Raw genomic sequence first — 22,553 nt, forward strand, 5'->3', positions numbered from 1 at the left:
GGCAGACAAGACCACCAACTCCACAACAACAGTACAGCTGTTGCTTCATTTTTAAGTAGTGCGTTATGATTAAAGTGTTGTTTATAAAATAAACATTTTAAACAGGAACGAATAAATCGTTTGATGCTGATGATATTGTGTGCACTGAACAAAGTTTTAACCCACCTTTGTAATGTTTTAAATCACACAGAAGATGCTCAATCTCGACAACTCCAAAACAAACTTCTACAACTGGAAACAGAAATTGAATTTTTCAAAGCAGAAAAGACATCATTGGCCAAACTGAAGGAGAACCAAGAGCTGGCCATGGAAAATCTCAGGTCAATCTCAAAACTTATGACCATGTTCTGTTTAGAAGTCCCTGTGCCTACACAGCTTCTTGAACAGATTCCACTGCATGCTTAATGAAGTGAAATGACCATTAACAGCATCAAAAGCCTGGCTGATTGAGCGCTGCTTGTCACATCACCACCCCCTTCCTCCACCCTTCTGGCTAACAGCCAGGTTATGCCCATAATATCACAAATCCCTGCGACTGCTATTTAAATGTGGTGACCTCACCCCAAGCCCAAATAACCTTTGGTCCTGGGATGGCAGTCACCAGCACTAGTTCTACTCTCAGAGTAGGTCCATGTGGGTAAACAAGCATGGCATGCTGGGAGAAAGTAACTGCAGAATAACTCATTTTGTTGTGTGATTCCAACCTGCTGTCTGTGCTTTTTGTTGTGGGCTTGCAGATCGTGCGTGCACCCTGTTGGCATATGTTTCATCAGTTGAGGGAGTAACACTGGTGGATATTGATTGCTGAATGACAGAAATACAGAAGGTTCATTTATGTCTAAAGCTCATAAACCGCAATCAATGGCAGGGATATTTAATACTGAAGTCAATGAAGTCCCTTGCGTTCAGAGGTGGCCCCCACAGTCACTGGTGCAGAATTACAAATTGGAACAGAATTTTACCTGATGTATGTGCAAACTGACTGCAACTGTACTATTCCATCAGTACCACTGATCTGAGTGACTACAAAGTAATGAATGACTTTAAGGCTTTGAAATTCAACCACTGGGATTACCCAAAACTATTTTCTAAATGAAGTGGAGCTGGTCATCAATATATCTTGGTTGGGCAGCACGGTGGTGCAGTGGGTTAGCCCTGCAGCCTCACGGCGCCGCGGTCCCAGGTTCGATCCCGGCTCTGGGTCACTATCCGCGTGGAATTTGCACATTCTCCCCGTGTTTGTGTGGGTTTCACCCCCACAACCCAAAAATGTGCACGGTAGGTCGATTGGCCACACTAAATTGCCCCTTAATTGGAAAAAGAAATGAATTGGATACACTAATTTATTTTTAAATCAAAAAATATATATATATCTTGGCAATTTAATCCTGAAGCTCCGGCAACAAAAGTGTAAGCATTTGGCTTTGGTAACTGTGCTTTTCACTGCAGACCATGTTGCCATGTGTTCAGTGTGGACAATTGTTATTTCAGTGCTCATGGGCAATGGCATATTAGGTGTTCAACTCCTCCAAACTACTCGGGCACCTCACAAGCTCATGTGTGAGAAGACATATGACTACTCATACGGTCCTATTTATGTAAGAGACCTGCATGTTAAATCAAGGCCACTATGTTCCCATGCAACTCAAGAGGGGAATGCAGCATCCTGGATCCTTGTCACGTACCAGCTGATCCCTCTTTAACTATCGTGACTGACGGGAGTGGAATTTTCCCTTTTTGATGCAGAGTATGATTGCAGGTAAGAAATGTGGCATTGGCCAGCAGGGCTTTCTCTGTCATATCGTTTAAGACATAATTGAGAGCAATTAATGGGGCGAGTCCCAAAACATCACACTGGCGGGACGGGCTCTGATTGACCATGTCTTGCCAACAACTTCGTTTTTAAAGATTGCCGTGCCAGTTTTAAAGGTAACCTGGTACATAAACGGTAGAATCCCCCCCCCCCCCCCACCCCCCAAAACTGTGCACAGCCCCCACCAGACAGTGCTGTCCGAACATGATCTTCTCCCGCCAAGCAATGCACTCAGCTGATCTCCTCTGGCACGTCGGCCCGCCAGGTGCTTGTCATGGGAGACCAGTCATAATTCAGGTCGGCATGCCCTCATGCTGATGTGAATGGATAATCTAACATAGGGGCTCGATCAATTATATTCAAATTTATTATAATGGGTTCCCAACGTTGAATGTTGGGAATTCCATTATGCCACTGGTAGGGGGATGGGGCAATCGTGTTACGCTTTTACTTCGCTGTGAATTACGGTTTGAACATCTTGCTCCACTGCCACTCCTGCCCAACAAAAATGGGAGCAGAAAATTTCTTCCTACATTTCTACCCTTGTCCTTTGCTCATTCATCGTCACCGGTATCATTATCTTCTAAAGCTTGGGTGTTTCTACAGGTGTCTGCTTCAAGTGGGGAAATAATAGTTGACTTCTTAGAAAATGTTATTGCACAAATATCTTTGGGCAAATATCTTCTCATAACATTTTTATGTTTCTTGTTTGTGTGTGGGTAGTTAGCATTTCTAACTAACTTCTAACTAATTTCTAACTGAAATGTGTGCATGAAAACTTCCAGGTGACTACCTATAACCCCCAGATATTACGTTCGCAATCTGGCCCCAGAGGAGATTACTTTGCATTCATTGTCTCTACTTGGGCCTGCACAGGCAACAGACAATATTTGGAAGCAGGTATTTTTGAAAACAAATAAAAATTCTACATTTCGGGCTTGTTAAGGGACTTTTAATCAGCTTGGTCTGCAAGTACATAGGGCCAGATTTTCATGTCCCAATAAAGCTTGGAATTGGTGCACAAAAACTGTGGCTTGGGACCAGAAATTTGAATGTCCCCCTCTAAAAGAATCCCATGCAAACTTCCCTTAGGATGGGAAGAGGTTTGGGGTCAGCAGGGGCCACGACTTGAACACACCTCCTCTGATGTCTGAATCACCATTGACAGATCTAGGACAGTATTTTTCGGACTGTTTTTCCCGGGACCCACTTTTAACAACCGGTTGACCTTCTTGACCCAATCCAGTTGACCTACGCCAGCCGACCTTTGCGACCCACACCGACCGACCTTCGTGAGCCGTGCTGGCTGACCTTTGCAATCCACAACACCCAAACATCGCAACCAACCATTTTTGCTTACTTTAAATGTGACAGGAGAATCTGCTTTGTCCTCATGATCTCAGTTGCTTTGTCATTCAATGTTACATTTCTGCTAAGGACTTCAGCTGATGATTTAAATTCTTGCTGCATCCTTTCAAAAAAAATCCAGAGGTTTGTCCTCAAACTTATCATGCTTAGTCTTAAAGTTTTTCAGGGTTTCAAACTTTCATTTGCCAGTTCTTCCCTGTACATAACGCACATCCTGATTTGCATTGTCACAAGGTGACAAGGTGAGGTATGAATAAAGTCATACCTCAAGAAATCAGCTTTATACTGCTCTGTTCCCAATTTCAACTTCCTAATAGGTTGTTCATCAGAGCCCCTGGAGTCCAACCAGCACTGTTTTATCCTGTCCTAGACTCTCCCGGGAAGCTCTCTCTAGCAGATTCAGTTGTGAGCTCCTGGCCTGTTTGTATTTCTGCCCTTCTCTTATTTACTATAAAATGATCCATCTTCAGTTCTTCACACAATCCTGTTGCTTGCTTGCTGGCAACTACAAAATGGAGGAATCTCTCCTCTCTGACGTCAGTGTATGGGGTACGTGACATGCTCTCTGCCACCGCTTCTGCCTGGAAGGCTCCATTGATTTAAAAAAAATAAGGTCCTGGGACCTGCTGGGCTCCAGGCCTGCGCACTGCTGGATCCGGCTGCGGGCGCACACGTGCAGGGGATGGACAGCACTCTTGAAATCCAGTCACAGCCAGCATTTCCAAAAGCCAGTTGTGACTGTTGGGCATTTCTTACCGCGATTGGGAATGCCGCGAGCCTCCTGACACCCTCCCGCAACCCACCCATGGGTCACGACCCTGGATTGATTGATTTATTGTCACATGTACTGAAGTACAGTGGAAAGTATTTTTCTTTCCACGTACACGGTCGACAAAAAGAATAATCGACAAGTACATCGACAAATAAGTAACTGGTTATAGTGCCGAACAAAACAAATACATAAGCAAGAGCTGCACAGGACATTGTGAATAGTGTTCTTACAGGGAACAGATCAGTCCGAGGGAGACTCGTTGAGGAGTCTAGTAGCTGTGGTGAAGAAGCTGTTCCTATGTCTGAATGTGTGGGTCTTCAGACTTCTGTATCTTCTGCCTGATGGAAGGGTCTGGAAGAGAGCAAAGGCTGGATGCGAGGGCTCTGACAATGCTATCCATCTTCCTGAGGCAGTGGGAGGTGTTGACAGAATCCATGGGAGGATGGCAAGCTTGTGTGATGCGTTGGGCTGAATGCACCACACTCTGCAGTTTTATGCAATCTTGGGCTGAGCAGTTGCCATACCAAGCTGTGATGCAGCCGGATAGGATGCTCCCTGGCACAAGTGCGGAAGTTTGTGAGAGTTGATGCAGACATGCCGAATTTATTTAGCTTCCATTGGAAGTGGAGACATTGTTGAGTTTCCTTGACTGTTGCATCAACGTAAGTGGACCAGGACAGACTGTTGGTGATGGTGACCCCCAGGAACCCAAAACAATCAAACCATCTCCACTTCGGAGCCATTTATGTAGATGGGGCTTGTGTGTTGTACTGTATTTCCTGAAGTCGATGATCAGTTCCTTGGTTTTGCTGACATTTAGCGAGAGGTTGTTTTCGGTACACCATGTAACCAAGTGGTCTATCTCCCTTCTGTAGTCTGAGTTTGAAAATGACTGATGGAGGGGGAGTATGTTTTTCATGCCCCATTGTATTTTTGCTGAGTTGTGCTGGTTTTGGAATCTTTGGAAAACCTGCAAGGTAAGAAAGTTCAGGAATATTTGCGGGAGCCACTTCTAATAGTTGAGTGTAATATGTTTGACTACTTTAAATGTCATTGTTGGATGCTATCTTCTGAGTTAAACAAAGTCATTGATCATTGGGTTCTGCCGTCCAAGCTAAGTTGGCCACTACATTGGTCAGCCTTGTGTAACATTGGAGTACTTTTCCCATTGGATAAAGTGCTATAACACATTCAAAACCTTCTTAGGAGCCCTGGTGTCAGGATCTGAAGTGATTCAAATGTCCATCCATGCTGCCTTAGTATTGAAAACCAATTGGCCTGCTGCTTCTGGAATTATTTGAATGACCAGGCCAGAGTGAACTGCAACACCTACCCGCACCTGGAAGGGTAACTGGTGGCGCCTGCAGGAACACAATTCACCTGTTAAACGGCCACACTATCTTATAAATAGACACCATGGGCGGGTTTTCCTGCACCCCCCTGCAATATGTTTTGCAGTGGCAGAGGTGGCCTACCATTGGCCGGTGGGAGGATCGTCCAGTCCCATCCAATCCCACCGCTGTCAATGGGATGTCCCATTGCTCACACCCTCTGCCTCCGGGGAACCAGCAGTGGGGACAATTCTATAAATTCTGACCAGCATCCATGCAACTTTAAGCTGTAAACTGAAATTCTGCTATAATGTGGCTGGGTGTGGGGGGAGTTTTCCTGCAGATGGAGGACAGATTTGGGTATGAGAATGCCCTAAAAGTGATATTTAATCAGGATCACAACATCATATTGCCCTGAAATTTGCAGTCTCCTGGAACAAGATTTCATTGCCTACAGGCCAAATAGGCACAGGTTACCAGGTACCATCACCGAAAGGCCATCACCCCTATCTCTGCATCTCTCTCTCTCTCTCTCTCTCTCTCTCTCTCTCCCCTCTTCCTCTCTCCCTGTCTCACTTTCTCCCCAAGGTTGTGTGCTCTCTTCTCCAGAAAGCAGAGCAAGCAGAGAGCAATAAATATTAGTAATGACTTGTATGACTGGCAGGGATGGACAGCATTTGAGGAGGGTAATTGTGAGGAATGAAATGAAATGAAAATCGCTTATTGTCACGAGTAGGCTTCAATGAAGTTACTGTGAAAAGCCCCTAGTCGCCACATTCCGGCGCCTGTTTGGGAAGGCTGGTACGGGAATTGAACCGTGCTGCTGGCCTGCTTGGTCTGCTTTCAAAGCCAGCGATTTAGCCGTGAGGGATGTTAGGATAGGATGAGTGTAATGTTTACTGCTCATGGGAAAATGAGGTGTCTGACAAGAGGAATAAGTACAGCAGCAAGGTGCACTCTTCTGAGGAGTGCTGTGCAGTTGGTTGCTAGACAAGTCGGATATGGGATTTGGCAACTGAAATTGCTGCGTCAGTCACATTCCCCACCCTCTTGAGGTTCTGTACCTTGGTGCATTGTCTGCAAGTTGGAGGGGGTCACACTTGTGCTACTCACCTCCTTGACCATTTCCACCCACACCTGCTTGACTAGAAAAGTTGTCTACTTCCTTAAATTCTAAGGAAATATCACCTCACAACAGGAGCACCTCGAGATAAGACCAGGAGACCTGGGAGTGATAGACGGAGTTGATGGGGTGGTAGGTGAGGGTGCAGCCATGATTCTCCGTTCCTGTGGTTGCCGCAGCCTCAAAAGTCCATATTGAGCTGACCGATTCTAACCTTTGCCTGGATGCCTTTAATTAGAAATCCTTCTTTTGACAGAATCAATGGAGAGTTTTCCGGTCCCATCAGTAGCAGCAGTCATGGCAGGTGGGAGCAGAAAATTAGAAGGGAGGCCAAAAGTTGGATTTCTGCTGGTAGGAAAAAAAATTGGAATCGTAGCACCTTCATTGTAGGTGGTCAAGTTTGCAGGGTTGACTTTCCAACGGATCCACTTTGGGAAACTGATGCGACCATCAATTCACTTGAGACAAGAGTAGAAGTAAACCGTGGCTTTAATCAACTCAGAACAGTGCCTGCCTGCGACCGGTCCAATACTGAGAACCGCCTACAGGCCGACTGCTCTTTATACCTCCCTTCAAGGGGAGGAGCCATGGGCGGAGCCATACATGCCCCAACATGTTCCCCTATGGATAATGCCATACAATGGCCAATAAGAGAAGCCCACAAGGGCAACAGTATAGCACAGATACAGATACAAGGGCAACAGCACAGATACAAATACGATGGTGGATTATTGGCATAATACATTCACCACAGAACCCTTTTGTATGAATGAACATATCATGAATGCTCATTAGAAATGCAACTCGCCAGTATCATGCTCTCCCTCCTAATCATTTGCCAAGCTTGTGGGAAATTAGACCACCCTGTTTGCACAACTGAATATAAGTGGCATACACCTGTCCCATTCACTTGGCTCACGACTTTGAGGTGCCTAGCTGCAACCGCACTGGGCAGGGAGGGTGGAAATAGGCAGAGACCTAAGGGTGAAGGGAATAGGTAAGGGAGTGGGAGGTGGCAGGCAGAGGGATGACTGGTGGTGGAGGAGCTGAACCTTGATGTGGAAGGGGTCTATGCAGACTTGGCGGGGAGGTGGTTGATGCGAGAATGTGGTATGGAGGAGGTGCGGACAGACTCTAGACTGGGAAAAGATATTTTAAAAAAGGGTAGCGGGGGATACTCCCCGTGGTGGGGGGCATGCCTCTGTACGTGACCATTCAGACAGCTTCGAGATGGGGAGGGGTGAGATCTGCATGGGGCCTAGGAAAATCCATAGTGATGGGTTTGTAGGGGGGAAGAAATGTCTCCAACATTCCTCCTGCATTCGCAGGTGCCCCTTGTGCACATTGGCACATGATTGTACATACCGAGGCCTTGCTCGCCCTGGACGCCCTCATTAGATTGTTGAGCCTTTCTGGCATTGGGACCATTTCCTTTTGACCAACCGACAATGCTGACCTCCTGGGCCACCTCCTCTCAGGCTGCACATGTCTGGCTCAGCTTCCTCATCTTACAGGGGATAGGCACCAGCTGTTACATCAGTCAGAGACTAAACGGTGGCACAGTGGTTAGCATGGCTTCCTCACAGCAAGCTGTTGGATTTTTGGGAATTGCGACAATCTCCGGCTTCCCAAGACTGCAGGTTATGATCGATTGCAAGCAGGTCGCTTTAAGAGCTCCCTGGCAGCAGCGCCTCATCTTCAATTACAGGAAAGGATTCCACCTCATCAATGTTCAGCTGGCGTGTGATCATCAGAAGCAGGTCATGCACCTTTCTGTCAGGTACCTTGGGAGTTCCCATGACTCAAACAGCCTGAGGCACGCTCAGATGTCACATATATTCAAAGGCCTACAGCACATAGAGGGTTGGCTCCTAGATGATAAGGGAGTACCCCCTGAAGAGATGGCTCATGACACGTGTGTCATCCTCAAAGTGCCTTGGAGGAGAGATACAACATTATGCACTCTGTGACAAGGCCCGTCATTGAGCAAACCATTGGCACCCCGAAGACACACTTCCATTGTTTGGTCAGGTGGAACTCTGCAGTACTCTCCAGAGTTGGTGTCCCACATCAGTCAGGTCTGTTGCACCCTGCACAACCTGGCGCTTCAAAGTGGCGACCATTTGCTACAGGGAGACATGGATATGGCAGAGATTTCCTCAAATGGGGAGGACTTGGAAGGGCAAGAATCTGAGCAGGGCAACGATGGTCAGCTTCCATGTAAGGATGCCATTGCAGCACCACCACATGGAAGGCATCCTCATTACACACTGATAGCGACAAGGTTCCAGCAGGAGTAAAATGCAGGCTAAGTGACCCGAGCATATTTCTCCTACCGCTTTAATGTCGTGCCAGTAATTGGAAAGGCCTTTACAAGCAGTGACATCACAAGCAAGGTCAGCGTTCAGCCTTGAACCCCTAACTCTCCAGGATCACTGAGTCCTCATTCTTGAATATAGCTGGTGTGCGAGGTGAAAGGCAGCATACCAGCACGCACCCTGCATCAACTACACATTGCACTGTTGCTGCCACCTGAAGCTGACCCATGAAGCGGCCACAGAGATTTTCACATGATTGTAGAGACCATGATGGTTCCAGGTCATGTGCTTTCCACACTTACCATGAACACAGTTCATTGTTACTACAACTTTAGATTTAACCCTCCAAGACACATAAGCACATATAACTATGTAGTGTGTTGCAAGGTTTTAAAGATAAAATCTCAATGTACAGACACTTTCAGGATGTGGGGGGGTTTCTCACAACTCCCTTACATGACAATGGGCGAGAGACTAAGGTGAGTGCTGAACAGCCATGAATTTGAGGCACACCATGGAAGGCAAACATGGAATGTGAGCTTGGGTCACAATAAGGGGGCACATAGGTTGATATGCAAGAAGCATTCTCATGATGACACACATGGCGACACAATTAATATGAACTCAAATGTATTTACAAAGGTGCATTCTATCGTGAGTGAACACCATGCTGCTATTAGGCCCTCTATTTCTTATTTTTCTTACCCGATTGCAATGTCTAGGTGCATCCCTGATACCCGCAGCAGAGCTGGAGGCAGTCTGCTGACTGCTATGCCCTGTTGTCTGTGACAATCTTGCTAGGTGTCCTCGTTGAGGCCAAGACCTGTAAAACCCTGGCCTGCTTTGGGTCTCCTGCTGTGGGGCAGGTGCTGATGGGGCCACGGACAGAAGGAAATGAGGATGGCAGCACGCTCTCCGAGTCTCCTAGGGGCTGGCCCAGTCCAGTTGCTGATCCACTTCCTTTTGGGTGCCTGAGAGCCCCTGCCTGACTCTTTGACAAGGAGGGGATGAGGAGGTAGGCTGAGGGGCCCCACCCTCCTCTCCCTTAGCTACAGATGGATCACACTTGAACCTAGAGTGTAGGCCTGAGCGCAAATCAGGCAGGACCTGCTGGACTAAGGTCTCCAAGGCAGCTTTCACTCTTCTCATGTTGACCTTGAGGTACACGCATGGCAGAGTCACAACATCAGATTAAATACAGATGGACTCCTCCATCCTTTGTTGTAGTCATTTCACTGCCTCTGCAACTCTACCTGAAGTTCCACATTATGTCTTTGCTTTACCGGCTTGTATGTGATGGCCGTTTATAATGGTTAATCATCTGTTCTCCAGCAGTTCTCTGAGTGTCAGAGACTTGGGCTATCAACGCCTCCAACTGCTAAGTATACGTGTCGGTGAGATATTCTTCAAAAAGTGACCCCAAGTCTAATCTAGATCTAGCAACCACTGAGGTGTGTGTCTCTGCACTGGTGAAGGGTGCAGGCGAACACAGTGATGGGGTTTCATCAAATGGATCGTCATCTGAGGTGGACTGGGGACTGCATGGACCAGTATATGGGCCTGCTATTGTATGTAAGAAAGATTTAGTTCAAGTGCAGGCAAAATGCAACATTGCATGTCACTCACTGTGAATGTCAGGATTTGATTAACTAATGAAGTGCTCACCCATACTGGGCTGATGGGGAACACCTTCACCACAGGAGTAATTCCTCTCCTCCCCAACCAACTCAGCTGCTTGGTCCTTGAGGGGAGGGTGCTCCTGGATGTCTACTGTCCCTCATCCCACCTGGGATCTTGCCCTCCTGTGGTGGGCCAGCTTGGCCTGCATGAAGACAAATAGGTGGAATGTGATGAGAAGGGATGGAGGAAGAGGTTGGGTAGCGTGCATCCCCGCTATATGGGTTGAGCCCTCCCCAGCAAGGCCTGAAGATACAGTTTGTGAAAGATGATAGATTAGATGGTGGTGATCTTAAGGTGTGCATGAGACATTCAATGCTGCTGTCTCTTCTGATAAGAGTGTGTGAAAACCCTTTTATTTATTTATTTTTTATTTTCTCAAGCAGTAATTTAGAATGGCCAATCCACCTACCCTGCACATCTTTGGGTTGTGGGGTGAGACCCACGCACATATAGAGAGAATGTGCAAACTCCACACAGCTAGTGATCCGTGGCCGGGATTGAACCTGGGTCCTCGCTGCCTTGAGGCAGCAGTGCTAACCACTACACCATGCTGCCCCAGGAATTTAACCCTTTGAGTGCCTGCTGTCATTATGAAAGTGTGAGTTTGGAGTGAGCAGGTGGTTGATTTACCCTAATAGAGTGGATTAGACCATTCATCCTCTTTCTCCACTACAGGGTATTTCTTTTTTGGATCATAGCAGCACAGACCTCCACTGTGACCCCCTCACAATATTTGTGGACTTCTTTATTTCAATGCTGTTGTACCAGTTATGATCTTTAATCCATGAATTATTTGTCAATTATTTCTATTGGCTTCATGGCTTTGACCAATACAGTAAATAAGAATACTTGCATTTATAAAGCTCTTTCCATGACCTCAGGACATCTTCAAGTGCTTTAAAGCCAATTCAGTAATGTTCCAGAAACAGCAATAGTGATCAAATAAGTTGAATTTAGTTTTGGTAGTTGAGGCAGACATTTTAACCAGGACACCGGGAAGAACAATCTCCTTCAAAGTGGTGCTGTTGCTAATTTGATGTCCTCTGAAGAGAGCTGTTTAATTGAAGGCAGTACTTTCAATAGTGCATCGCTTCTCAGCATGCAAGATTTTGCTCAGTTTCCCAGATTGCAGAGGATGAAAACCATACCAATCGTGTGACCAGTGCCATAGGTGAGGGGGATCGATGCCACAAGGTCTCTGATATTACCCACAATAAGTTGCAGAAGCGTTGGGCAGCAACCAGAGAAATCTGCAGTCAAAGCCCCAGTTTCTATCCAATTTTTGGAAGTAAAGCTTTTCCAAGCCACAGTCATTTGCTAGTATGGCATTGAGGCCGTTAACATGACCTGAACTTGCAAATAAGGCTGAGTAAAAAAGTTGTTTTGCACCCAATCTGAACTCGGGAAGATTAGAAGAAGATTGACCCTGGGGATTTAATAATCTATATTGTCACAAGTAGGCTTATATTAACACTGCAATAAATTTACTGTGAAAATCTCCTAGTTGTTATACTCGGCGCCTGCTCGGGTAGACTGAGGGAGAATTCAGAATGTCTAATCTACCGAACAGCACGTCTTTTGGGACTTGTGGGAGGAAACTGGAGAGTCCAGAAGAAACACACACTGACACGGGGAGAATGTGCAGACTCCGCACAGACAGTGACGCAAGACATGAATCGAACCCAGGTCCCTGCCGTGTGAAGCAATAGTGCTAACCACTGTGCTACCGTGCTGCCCCACTGTACTACCATGCCGCCCCACTGTGCTACTGTGCTGCCTTAAAACCACTTCAACAGTAAAGTATAATTGGCATATTGAAACTGTCATTTTGTTGTTGTTAGAAAACGGATGGATCAGTTTGAACATGAGAAGACTGAAGAAATAGCTCGGTTAGATGAGTACAAGAAGGAGGAAATTAAGAAACTGCAGAAAGCAAAGAGATTGTCTGAAAAAACCACTGTAACCAAAGCTACTTTTGATAAGAAAGAAAATGAAGAGATGGAGGTAAGTAAGGATCTTGGCAAAATACAAATACTATTTAAGCAGTACTAACCAAAAAGTGGGGGGGGTTGCAGTTAGCTCAATTTGCTCAATGGCTAGTGTGTGGATCAGATTAACAGGACTTGTTCCTGCTGAGGTGGACTTGCGGCCTGCTTTCTCATCCTGCCTGTCGGGGAAAAACAGCACTTTGCTGTTGTTCAGCAAATAATCTGCCTTTGGACAGGGGACGCGAGAAGAAGAACCAAAAGGCTCTGAGGGCTGAAACCCATCTTGAGGAGGGAGCATGGATAGGACACTAGTGAATTGACAATCTGTTTTACTCCCTGGCAGATTTGCATTATGGAAAGAGTAAATGCCAAATTCTTCTTTCCCAACATGAATTTCACTGTCCTCCTCCACTGACTTCGATATTAATCATTAATCAGGCAGAACCCTTACATGTCTATTTTCACCATCGAGGACATAATGGAAACCCAATTTTTCAAACATAGCTGGACTATACTTAATGGTGAAAAGTGCTGATATTGTTAAACATTGTCATGTATTGGTTGATACGATTATTGAAATCTCATAGAAAAATGGAAATTGCTACTGATGTATGTGTGTGATATATATATATATATATATGTTTGTTAACTTATTCAACTAGTGTTCATCTGATTGGGTCAAAGGACCCTGGTTGAGGACTTAAAATTTGTACTAATAGAAGTTGCACACTGCTTGGGAAAATTATTTTCAGGTGTTTGGTTTAACTTACATCTTCCAGAAGTAGTATTTTGTTAATCATATGACAAAATATTTTATTTCCTGAGTGGTTTAGTTCTAGTCAGATGTCCTTAAACAAAAGATTTCCATTCTTATAAGGCCTGTTCCCTCAAGATATATTCCACATGCATTGTCTGACATGCAGATATAGACCTTTTATAGTTTTGTCAATATTTTCTCAATTCTATTTTACGACTGCATTGGTGGTACATCCTTACTCATGTGAAGAACTGAGAAAGCACTGGTACTAATTGAAGCCTTTTTTAAGAAGGTCCCTCATTACCCATAGTTTCAAGGTCATTTTTTAAGAACATACAGTGAATTTATATACTGAAATATTTAGGAATGTGTGGCATTTATTTTATTGTTTTAAAATATGGGCTGGATTTTCGCTGAATCGGGGAGCATCCAGGTATCTTTAAAAATGGCAGTCAGGACTTGATTCTGGAATATCCACCTCATTCCCCATATCCCTAATTTTCACAAGCATGAGTTAAGGGTGTGACCTTCGAGCTTTTAAGAGCTCAAAGCCTACATCTGGCTGGCTCCATTGCAGGTTTTGGCATCTCCTAGGCTTCAGCATTGTTCGTGGAATCGGGCAAGGTTTTAAAAGCTCGATGTTCACGTTCTCTTAGAGGTGTCATGAACCATAGTCTAGAAATGAAAGCTTTTGGAAGGTAAGTTTAAAAGGCTTTATCCATGCCCCTTTGTCTAGAAATCCATTGCTCTGTTGAAACGGCTGCACCCCAGGGAAAACCTTTGCTTGACTGACAGCTTTCTTTCAATTGTGCAATGTTCATTTACACAAGATAAAGAGGTTTCAAATACTTGAGGTTTTTTAAAAGAGCTTTTTCACACATGCTATTGTTACTATAGGGTTCATTAGTTCTGTACAGAAGGTATACCGAATGAATGGGCATTGAGTGCCACAGGTTGACATGGAAGATACGGAGGGTCATAGGGAGTAGGTGGAGGGGCGTCAGGTGGCATGAGTTGGATTGAAGGTGAAGAGATGTGTATGGGGCTGTTTTCTCTTTTATTGATATCATTGTAGTTGGAACTAAGTCCCAGAATATCAAGGCTGGCCTTCTAAACAGCCTACCTTGACACCCAGCTGTTCCTGTGGCTGCTTCTGACCTCGGGTCAACCTTGGGTCCAAATCCAGTTACCACCCTATCCCCCAGAACGAAAATCCCACTTTTTCAGGCACTTTCACCCGAGTTGGGCCCACCAAGACGGAAATATCCTGACTCTCACCACCTGCCTTGATGATGAAAATCCAGCCCTATATTTACTTAGTGTAGGAGGTCTTGTGATGCAATGGGTAAGGTCCTGGCCTCTAAATCAGAAGGTCCAGGTTCAAGTTCCACGCCAGGACTTGATAGCCAAGGAAGGTGCATTCATAATGCAGTCAAACAGATTGTGTGTCAACCTGCAAATCCTTCCAAACATGCCAGTGACATGTCAGCCACAATTGATGCAGGGGAGCACCCCACAAGACTTTGGTGACAGATAAGTGACCTGTTCCAGTAATACCTAGCTATGGAAACAGATGAGAGTCTGCCTTAGCGCACCACTAGATGAGGGGAGAGAATTGGGAATATTTCCTTTGTGCTATCTATTGATAGTTGCTGTTCTCTTTCTCCCTAATATTATTAGTTCTTGAAGCACCAGCTTGGTCAGCTCCAGGAAGACTTCAGAAAAAATGAGTCCAGGTGGTCTCGTGCCCACAGCTGCCTTCGATACCAGATTGACACGTTAACCAAGGAAAACATTGAGCTACGTGATGAGTTGAATTGTCATCGACAAGAACCTGTGAAAAAAACTGAGACTGCCAACTTTATGAGCAAGAAATTTGAAACACCAGTATGAATTTTACTATGATTAAATATTGCTCATTGATTTAGCAATTATTGATTGCTTATTTTTGTAGAAGTTACAGCTCTGTTTAAAAGTTACAGGCTGAAGCATAATTCAGAAATGTTCAGCATAATGAATGTATTTCATTCGAGAAAGGAAAAAAAAAAATTACTTGTATTTATATAGCACTTTTCACAACCTCAAGACATTCCAAACCAATTAAATATTTTCAAGATGCAACCAATGTTGTAATGTAAGAAACATGACAATCTGTGGCACACAAGGTCCGGCAAACAGCAATAAGTTAATAACCTGAAAATTGGTCTTCGGTGTTGGTTGAAACCTAAATATCAGCCAGGACACAAGGGAGAACAAGGGGAGGCAATGGTTTAGTGGTATTGTCGTGTGACGAGTAAACCAGAGACACAGAGTACTCTGGGGAACTGGGTTAGAATCCTGCCATGACATGTGAAATTTGAATTCAATAAAAAAATCTGAAACCATTGTTGATTGTCATAAAAAACCCATCTGATTCGCTAATGTCCTTTTAGGAAGGAAATCTGTTGTCCTTACCTGGCGTGGCCTACATGTGACTCCTAATCCACAGCTATGTGGTTAACTCTTAAATGTCCTCAGTGATGGGCAATAAATGCTGACAGCCAGCGATGCCCACATCCCATGAACGAATAAACAAAGTCTCTTTTTTGAATAGTGTTATGAGATCCGTTGCATTTACTTAAGAAAGAAGATGAAGCCTCTGTTTAATGTCTCATTTGACACGCATAACATAGAACATAGAACAGCACAGAACAGGCCCTTCGGCCCTCGATGTTGTGCCGAGCAATGATCACCCTACTCAAACCCACGTATCCACCCTATACCCGTAACCCAACAACCCCCCCCCAACCTTACTTTTTAGGACACTACGGGCAATTTAGCATGGCCAATCCACCTAACCCGCACATCTTTGGACTGTGGGAGGAAACCGGAGCACCCGGAGGAAACCCACGCACACATGGGGAGGACGTGCAGACTCCGCACAGACAGTGACCCAGCCGGGAACCGAACCTGGGACCCTGGAGCTGTGAAGCATTTATGCTAACCACCATGCTACCGTGCTGCCCCAAAACTTCTTGAGCATAACTTCTCAAAATTTTTTAAGACACAAATCCAGAGGTGGATAACAATGAAGAGAATTTTAAAATATATGAACATGGCATATTCATCCACAGCCCCTAAAACAACTTTTTTTCTAGTTTCTAAGTATGAGATAGTATTCTTTATCTGGTTACATAGAATTACAGAACTGAAAGGGAGCATTCAGTCCACCAGGTTTTTATTGCTGCAAACAAGCCTCCTACCAGTCCCTCTTCATTTAACCTCATCACCATAATCATAACCAACCCTATGAAAAAGCACCCTACCTCGGCCCACTCCCCCTCCCTATTCCCGTAACTCAATCTAATCTGCACATCTTTGGACACTAAGGTGCAATTTAGCATAGCCAATCCACCTAACCTGCATCTTTGGAAACCGGAGCACCCAGAGTAAACCAATGCAGACAAGGGGAGAATGTGCAAACTCCACACAGACACCGTGCCAGCCCGAAGCTTCGTCTTAGAGCACTTAGAACATCTTAGACCACAAACTAAATGTGGCGTCATATTGCCCCGACATGAATTGTGATTAACCCTTGAATAGTCAAAATACTTGATTGCATAATCTATGCTGATTAAAAACATGTTTTTTGCTTTAAGCAATGTTTTACGGTGAAATGTTGTTGTAGTAATAAATATCACCTTTAATATCCAGGTATCAGATGCCATTATTAAAGGTACATCACAAACAGCCTCATGTAGACATAGGAGTCGTAGTTCAACTCCAACTGGAAGTAGAATGCCTACTGAAAGAAGACAGACCCCCGTGAATTCTCAACTAAAGGTGCAACATATTTATTTCAAATCTATTTTTTTCGTCATTACTTATTTATTCAGTGAATAAATTTCAATGCATGGGGTCGAATCTTATGCTCCCCCACTGATGAGTTTGTAGATAGGGGGTGAGTGTGAAGTTCCTCTGATAGGCCTCGAGCTGGGTTTCCATCTGCCCCAAACTTTCTGCAATTTAATGCTGGGAGGGGCGAGGCCTCAACCAACTGACCCACCCTTGCCCCAGTTGAGGCCCTTGTGACCAATTATTGACCACAAGGGCCGTTTCCCATCCAGCCTCAATTTCCGGGCTGTTGGGAGGAGTTCCAGGCTTTGGGGAAAGCCAAGAAATAAATCAGCTTTAGGCTTAAAGTGGGAAGGGGGCTGCCGCTATCCTTGTTAACACCAGGTGCTCCCTCACATCCCACAATTAGGGTCTGGTGACCACAGCACCTCCCTGTCTCTCCCCCCACTCCATCCTCTTCGCTGAAACCCCAGTCCTCCTGTCCATCCCACCAGGCCTCCTTCAGACCCCCAAATCTTACCTGTCCCTGGAATCCTGGAACTTAGGCTCTGAGGACTGAGTCTCAGTCCTGTTCACTGCAGCTTCTGGTGCCACACAGACTAGAGAACTGCTGGCTACTCAGATTGACCTGCAGGTCTCTGAGGTGGAACTTTCACCCAAGTGAGGGACAAAAGTCCCGCCTCCAGCCAATTAACGCTTGTTGGAGCATGATGTCACTGTGGGGCAAGTGGGGTGTGTTCCCCACCAACATTTCGGATAGCTGAATGGAAACCCTACCATCCTAAAAATCCTGGCCATGATGGATTCAAGTCAATACTTTACTTGAGCTGCTGCTGCTGTTACTATGACAATTCTGCAGCTATGTGTTACTCAAATCTACGAGTGATACCTGTGGTGAACAGTAACTACTGTTTGCTGGCATCTGACTGGAAAGGCTTCTGTCATATTCACACTGATCTCTGTGAGAGATCCTGGGTAATTGTGCACTGTCCCAGATGAAGAACGGTCGTAGCTGAGTTTTTGTTCAACTGACAAAGAACATAAGAACATAAGAACTAGGAGCAGGAGTAGGCCATCTGGCCCCTCGCGCCTGCTCCGCCATTCAATTAGATCATGGCTGATCTTTTGTGGACTCAGCTCCACTTTCCGGCCCGAACACCATAACCCTTAATCCCTTTATTCTTCAAAAAACGATCTATCTTTACCTTAAAAACATGTAATGAAGGAGCCTCAACTGCTTCACTGGGCAAGGAATTCCATAGATTCACAACCCTTTGGGTGAAGAAGTTCCTCCTAAACTCAGTCCTAAATCTACTTCCCCTTATTTTGAGGCTATGTCCCCTAGTTCTGCTGTCACCCGCCAGTGGAAACAACCTGCCCGCATCTATCCTATGTATTCCCTTCATAATTTTAAATGTTTCTATAAGATCCCCCCTCATCCTTCTAAATTCCAACGAGTACAGTCCCAGTCTACTCAACCTCTCCTCATAATCCAACCCCTTCAGCTCTGGGATTAACCTAGTGAATCTCCTCTGCACACCCTCCAGCGCCAGTACGTCCTTTCTCAAGTAAGGAGACCAAAACTGAACACAATACTCCAGGTGTGGCCGCACTAACACCTTATACAATTGCAACATAACCTCCCTAGTCTTAAACTCCATCCCTCTAGCAATGAAGGACAAAATTCCATTTGCCTTCTTAATCACCTGTTGCACCTGTAAACCAACCTTCTGTGACTCATGCACTAGCACACCCAAGTCTCTCTGAACAGCGGCATGCTTTAATATTTTATCGTTTAAATAACAATCCCGTTTGCTGTTATTCCTACCAAAATGGATAACCTCACATTTGTCAACATTGTATTCCATCTGCCAGACCCGAGCCCATTCACTTAACCTATCCAAATCCCTCTGCAGACTTCCAGTATCCTTTGCACTCTTCGATTTACCACTCATCTTAGTGTCATCCGCAAACTTGGACACATTGCCCTTGGTCCCCAACTCCAAATCATCTATGTAAATTGTGAACAATTGTGGGCCCAACACGGATCCCTGAGGGACACCACTAGCTACTGATTGCCAACCAGAGAAACACCCATTTATCCCAACTCTTTGCTTTCTATTAATTAACCAATCCTCTATCCATGCTACTACTTTACCCTTAATGCCATGCATCTTTATCTTATGCAGCAACCTTTTGTGTGGCACCTTGTCAAAGGCTTTCTGGAAATCCAGATATACCACATCCATTGGCTCCCCGTTATCTACTGCACTGGTAATGTCCTCAAAAAATTCCACTACATTAGTTAGGCATGACCCATGCTGCGTCTGCCCAATGGGACAATTTCTATCCAGATGCCTCGCAATTTCTTCCTTGATGATAGATTCCAGCATCTTCCCTACTACCGAAGTTAAGCTCACTGGCCTATAATTTCCTGCTTTCTGCCTAACTCCTTTTTTAAACAGTGGCGTCACGTTTGCTAATTTCCAATCCACCGGGACCACCCCAGAGTCTAGTGAATTTCGGTAAATTATCACTAGTGCATCTGCAATTTCCCTAGCCATCTCTTTTAGCACTCTGGGATGCATTCCAGCAGGGCCAGGAGACTTGTCTACCTTTAGCCCCATTAGCTTGCCCATTACTCCCTCCTTAGTGATAACAATCCTCTCAAGGTCCTCACCTGTCATAGCCTCATTTCTATCAGTCGCTGGCATGTTATTTGTGTCTTCCACTGTGAAGACCGACCCAAAAAACCTGTTCAGTTCCTCAGCCATTTCCTCATTTCCCATTATTAAAACTCCCTTCTCATCCTCTAAAGGACCAATATTTTCCTTAGCCACTCTTTTTTGTTTTATATATTTGTAAAAACTTTTACTGTCTGTTTTTATATTCTGAGCAAGTTTACTCTCATACTCTATCTTACTCTTCTTTATAGCTTTTTTAGTAGCTTTCTGTTGCCTCCTAAAGATTTCCCAGTCCTCCAATCTCCCAGCAATCTTTGCCACTTTATATGCTTTTTCCTTCAATTTGATACTCTCCCTTATTTCCTTAGATATCCACGGTCGATTTTCCCTCTTTCTTCCGTCCTTCCTTTTTTTTGGTATAAACCTTTGCTGAGCTCTGTGAAAAATCGCTTGGAAGGTTCTCCACTGTTCCTCAACTGTTCCACCATAAAGTCTTAGCTCCCAGTCTACCTTAGCTAGTTCTTCTCTCATTCCCTTGTAATCTCCTTTGTTTAAACACAAAACACTAGTATTTGATTTTACTTTCTCACCCTCCATCTGTATTTTAAATTCCACCATATTGTGATCGCTCCTTCCGAGAGGATCCCTAACTATGAGATCATGAATCAATCCTGTCTCATTACACAGGACAAGATCTAGGACCGCTTGTTCCCTTGTAGGTTCCATTACATACTGTTCTAGGAAACTATCGCGGATACATTCTATAAACTCCTCCTCAAGGTTGCCTTGACCGACCTGGTTAAACCAATCGACATGTAGATTAAAATCCCCCATGATAACTGCTGTACCATTTCTACATGCATCAGTTATTTCTTTGTTTATTGCCTGCCCCACCATATCGTTACTATTTGGTGGCCGATAGACTACTCCTATCAGTGACTTTTTCGCCTTACTATTCCTGATTTCCACCCAAATGGATTCAACCTTATCCTCCATAGCACCGATGTCATCCCTTACTATTGCCCGGATGTCATCCTTAAATAACAGAGCAACACCACCTCCCTTACCATCCACTCTGTCCTTCCGAATAGTTTGATACCCTCGGATATTAAACTCCCAGTCGTGACCATCCTTTAACCATGTTTCAGTAATGGCCACTAAATCATAGTCATTTACGATGATTTGTGCCATCAACTCATTTACTTAATTCCGAATACTACGAGCATTCAGGTAAAGTACACTTATGTTGGTTTTTTTACCTCTGTTTTGAATCTTAACATCTCCAGTTTTATTCCTTTTGTTATTACTGGGCCTATTCACTGTGCTCCCCTCAGTCACTGTACCTTGTACTGTCGCCCTTTTAGATTTTTGACTATGTCTTCTCTGCCTTGCACTTTTCCCCTTACTTCCTTTTGCTTCTGTCCCTGTTTTACTACCTTCCAACTTCCTGCATCGGTTCCCATCCCCCTGCCACATTAGTTTAAACCCTCCCCAACAGCTCTAGAAAACACCTCCCCTAGGACATCGGTTCCAGTCCTGCCCAGGTGCAGACCGTCCGGTTTGTACTGGTCTCACCTCCCCCAGAACTGTCCCAATGCCCCAGGAATTTGAATCCCTCCCTCTTGCACCATCTCTCGAGCCACGCATTCATCCTATCTATCCTGACATTCCTACTCTGACTAGCTCGTGGCACTGGTAGCAATCCTGAGATTACTACCTTTGAGGTCCTACTTTTTAGTTTAACTCCTAACTCCCTGAATTCCGCTTGTAGGACCTCATCCCGTTTTTTACCTATATCGTTGGTGCCTATGTGCACCACGGCAGCTGGCTGTTCACCCTCCCCCCCCCCCCCCCAGAATGTCCTGCAGCCGCTCCGAGACATCCTTGACCCTTGCGCCAGGGAGGCAACATACCATCCTGGAGTCTCGATTGCGTCCACAGAACCGCCTGTCTATTCCCCTTACGATCGAGTCCCCTATCACTATAGCCCTGCCATTTTTCTTCCTGCCCTTTTGTGCAGCAGAGCCAGCCACGGTGCCATGATCCTGGCTGCTGCTGCCTTCCCCTGGTGAGCCATCTCCCTCAACAGTATCCAAAGTGGTATATCTGTTTTGCAGGGAGATGACCGCAGGGGACACCTGCACTGCCTTCCTACTCTTGCTCTTTCTTTTGGTCACCCATTTTCTATCTCCCTCAGTAACCTTCACCTGCGGTGTGACCAACTCGCTAAATGTGCTATCCACGACCTCCTCAGCATCGCGGATGCTCCAAAGTGAGTCCATCTGCAGCTCCAGAGCCGTCAAGCGGTCTAACAAGAGCTGCAACTGAACACACTTCTTGCACGTGAAGGAGCCAGGGACAGTGGACGTGTCCCTGAGCTCCCACATCGCACACGAGGAGCATGACACGGGTCTGGGATCTCCTGTCATGTCTTAAACCCTTGGTAAACTTAAACAACTAGAATTTCAAAATAAAAATAAATAAATTAGACAATGAAAAGAAAAAGAGAGACTACTTACCAGTCACTTACCAGGGTTAAAAAGCACCTCCTCACACTCTGCACCGAATTACCTCACTGCACCAAATTACCAAGTTTCAATCCCCACTCTGGATGAGTCTCACTCTGGATTGTCTCCTGGAAAAGTGCTAGCTTACTGTGTTGAAAGTAATTTTGTTTTAATGAAAATACACTTATTGAGCCAAGTATTTAAACAATCATAGAGGGGGCAGAAGAGTGCAGAGGCCCACACAGCCATGGGCCATTGTGCGATCTCCCGCCATCTCTGGGCAAAGTCAGTTAGAGGGCCTTTAGCTCACTGAGCTAAATCACTGGCTTTTAAAGCAGACCAATCAGGCCAGCAGCACGGTTCGATTCCCGTACCAGC

The 22,553-nt window shown here is 45.2% G+C and overlaps 1 protein-coding gene across 1 annotated transcript in view; it reads left to right on the forward strand.

Annotated features, from left to right (window-relative positions):
* The window catches only part of LOC119962740 (centromere protein J-like), a 168,038-nt gene that overhangs the window by 58,803 nt on the left and 86,682 nt on the right, over positions 1-22,553 (forward strand). Inside the window, exons 6-8 of the mRNA XM_038790792.1 lie at positions 191-320; positions 12,247-12,409; positions 14,831-15,037. Coding sequence (XP_038646720.1) covers positions 191-320; positions 12,247-12,409; positions 14,831-15,037 — 500 coding nt within the window. The remainder of the gene's footprint in view (positions 1-190; positions 321-12,246; positions 12,410-14,830; positions 15,038-22,553) is intronic.

Source organism: Scyliorhinus canicula, chromosome 1 (genome assembly GCF_902713615.1).
Source record: "Scyliorhinus canicula chromosome 1, sScyCan1.1, whole genome shotgun sequence".
Taxonomy (NCBI): domain Eukaryota; kingdom Metazoa; phylum Chordata; class Chondrichthyes; order Carcharhiniformes; family Scyliorhinidae; genus Scyliorhinus; species Scyliorhinus canicula.